This window comes from Bison bison, unplaced genomic scaffold, assembly GCF_000754665.1.
Source record: "Bison bison bison isolate TAMUID 2011002044 unplaced genomic scaffold, Bison_UMD1.0 scf7180017864530, whole genome shotgun sequence".
NCBI classification, from domain to species: Eukaryota; Metazoa; Chordata; class Mammalia; order Artiodactyla; family Bovidae; genus Bison; species Bison bison.
This window is the reverse complement of record NW_011495080.1, coordinates 8,448,751-8,450,983: the sequence shown is the minus strand read 5'-3', so window position 1 is coordinate 8,450,983 and position 2,233 is coordinate 8,448,751. Positions and strand designations below refer to the sequence as shown.

The following is a 2,233-nucleotide window of genomic DNA, read 5'->3' as shown; positions in this document are numbered from 1 at the left end:
ATATCCCCTTCACCCCCGGCGACTACGATGTCAACATCACCTTCGGGGGCCGGCCCATTCCAGGTGTGCACTGGGGGCGGGAGGGGTGTCGGGGAGGCCAGCAGGGGGCCTGCTCCGCGTGAGGGAAACTGGAAGGAAGTAGGAGGAGGAGCAAAGCCCCAAACCAGCAGCAGGGACAAGGAGCAGGCAGGCACGGCTGCCACAGTGAGGGCTGAGGCAGGGCGGTGGGTACAGCTCATTCCCAGAGGCCCAGCACTGGTGTCTCGGCCCTTTTGCCTGGAGCACCAGATCTCGTGAGTTCCGTCACTCACAGTCCAAGCCAGTGTCGCTGGCTCAGTCAGGACAGCCTCTCACACCCTCTTGCTCTGTCAGCAAAGCCAGGAACCCCCCTGCCCTCCAGCAGGGGTGGGGAATGGTTGGTGTCTTCAATTATCACATTACCCGGGCTTGCTGAAATGGGACTGTCCCCGCCCTACTTATCTAATTTCATGCTGGAAAAAATTCATTTTCTTTTACAAATACTTCTTTTAGCAATTTACTAATTTAGGAGGGCCTTCTTTCAGGCATGTGGCCTAAATAAGTGGATTCACCCTGCCTCAGCCTGTAGCCAAGTTTTTGGGTTTTGTTTTTAAATTTTACTTTTATTAATTTTTATTGGAGTATATATTCTGTAGCCAAGTTTATTTCTCCTTGTTATGTTTTCTTAGCAAGTTTCTAAGTGTTTGCACATTTGGTCTGGTATCCCAGGGGCATTTCAAAGGCAGGGGAAGCCTCGCTTTCCTGGGTCCTCTGAGTTGGGGAAACCTTCTGGGGCAGGTGGGCTGGGGCTGACGACCGTCTTCCTTGCAGGGAGTCCATTCCGGGTGCCAGTGAAGGACGTGGTGGACCCCGGAAAGGTCAAGTGCTCAGGCCCAGGGCTGGGAGCCGGCGTCAGGGCCCGGGTACCCCAGACCTTCACAGTGGACTGCAGCCAAGCTGGCCGGGCGCCCCTGCAGGTGGCCGTGCTGGGCCCCACAGGTATGGAGTGTCTGGGGCTGGGTGGAAGGAGCCGGAAAGGGTGCCAAGAGGCTCTGCTGACTATTCCCTTTGCCCAGGTGTGGCCGAGCCTGTGGAGGTGCGTGACAATGGGGATGGCACCCACACCGTCCACTATACCCCAGCCACGGACGGGCCCTACACAGTAGCCGTCAAGTACGCCGACCAGGAGGTACCACGCAGGTGAGGCCCAGCCTGGGGTTCTGTGCTCTGCTGGGCTCTGGGGAGCTCCCACCAGGGCCACAGCTGCGGGGCCGCTGCGGGGCCACTCCAGGGCCCTGGAAACACTCCCCTACTTGTCTACACCTCATCTGTTCTCTGCTGCACCATCCCACTCTTCCTCAGGGCCCCCTGCCCATCTTCTTCTCCACCCTGGAGGTGGCACAGCCCCAGGGGCTCTCCTCTGGCTGGGCTGTCCCCCTAGTTAGCTACAAAATCAGCACCTTGGGAAAAGGCACCATGTGGCTACAAACAGGTGTGACAGGGCAGCCTCCTGCAGCCTCTCTGTAAACCATCAGAAACATCTTCCCGGAGAGTGGAGAAGAAATGCCTAGGCTTTGTCAGGGCCACACCTTTGTGACCCTCCTCTAAGACTCAGGCTTGACCTGGTCCCTCCTCCCTGCCAGGACTCCTCTCCCCTGCTCATGAATGTAGGGGGTATTCCAGGCCCAAAATGAGATGGGATTCCTTCTCCCCCTGAATCCCAGCCAACTGTCTATCCCTTCTGCCTCTCAAGCCCCTTCAAGATCAAGGTGCTTCCAGCCCACGATGCCAGCAAGGTGCGGGCCAGCGGCCCTGGCCTCAACGCCTCTGGCATCCCGGCCAGCCTGCCCGTGGAGTTCACCATCGATGCCCGGGATGCTGGGGAGGGCTTGCTCACTGTCCAGATCCTGGTGAGTCTATGTGCTGCCCACCTCTCAGGCCAGGGTCTGGGCACAGGCAGGCCTTAACCGCTGCTTCTCCCCCAGGACCCTGAGGGTAAGCCCAAGAAGGCCAACATCCGAGACAACGGGGACGGCACATACACCGTGTCCTACCTCCCGGACATGAGCGGCCGGTACACCATCACCATCAAGTATGGCGGCGACGAGATCCCCTACTCGCCCTTCCGCATCCATGCCCTGCCCACTGGGGACGCCAGCAAGTGCCTGGTCACAGGTGGGCACCCACCCCTGCCCTCCCCTCCCTACACACCCCA

The 2,233-nt window shown here is 59.2% G+C and overlaps 1 protein-coding gene across 1 annotated transcript in view; it reads left to right on the top strand.

Moving 5' to 3' along the window:
- The window catches only part of FLNC (filamin C, gamma), a 28,049-nt gene that overhangs the window by 17,155 nt on the left and 8,661 nt on the right, over positions 1-2,233 (top strand). The window contains 5 exon segments of the mRNA XM_010831763.1: positions 1-63; positions 850-1,017; positions 1,095-1,218; positions 1,772-1,928; positions 2,004-2,193. Of these exon segments, the coding sequence (XP_010830065.1) occupies positions 1-63; positions 850-1,017; positions 1,095-1,218; positions 1,772-1,928; positions 2,004-2,193 (702 nt within the window).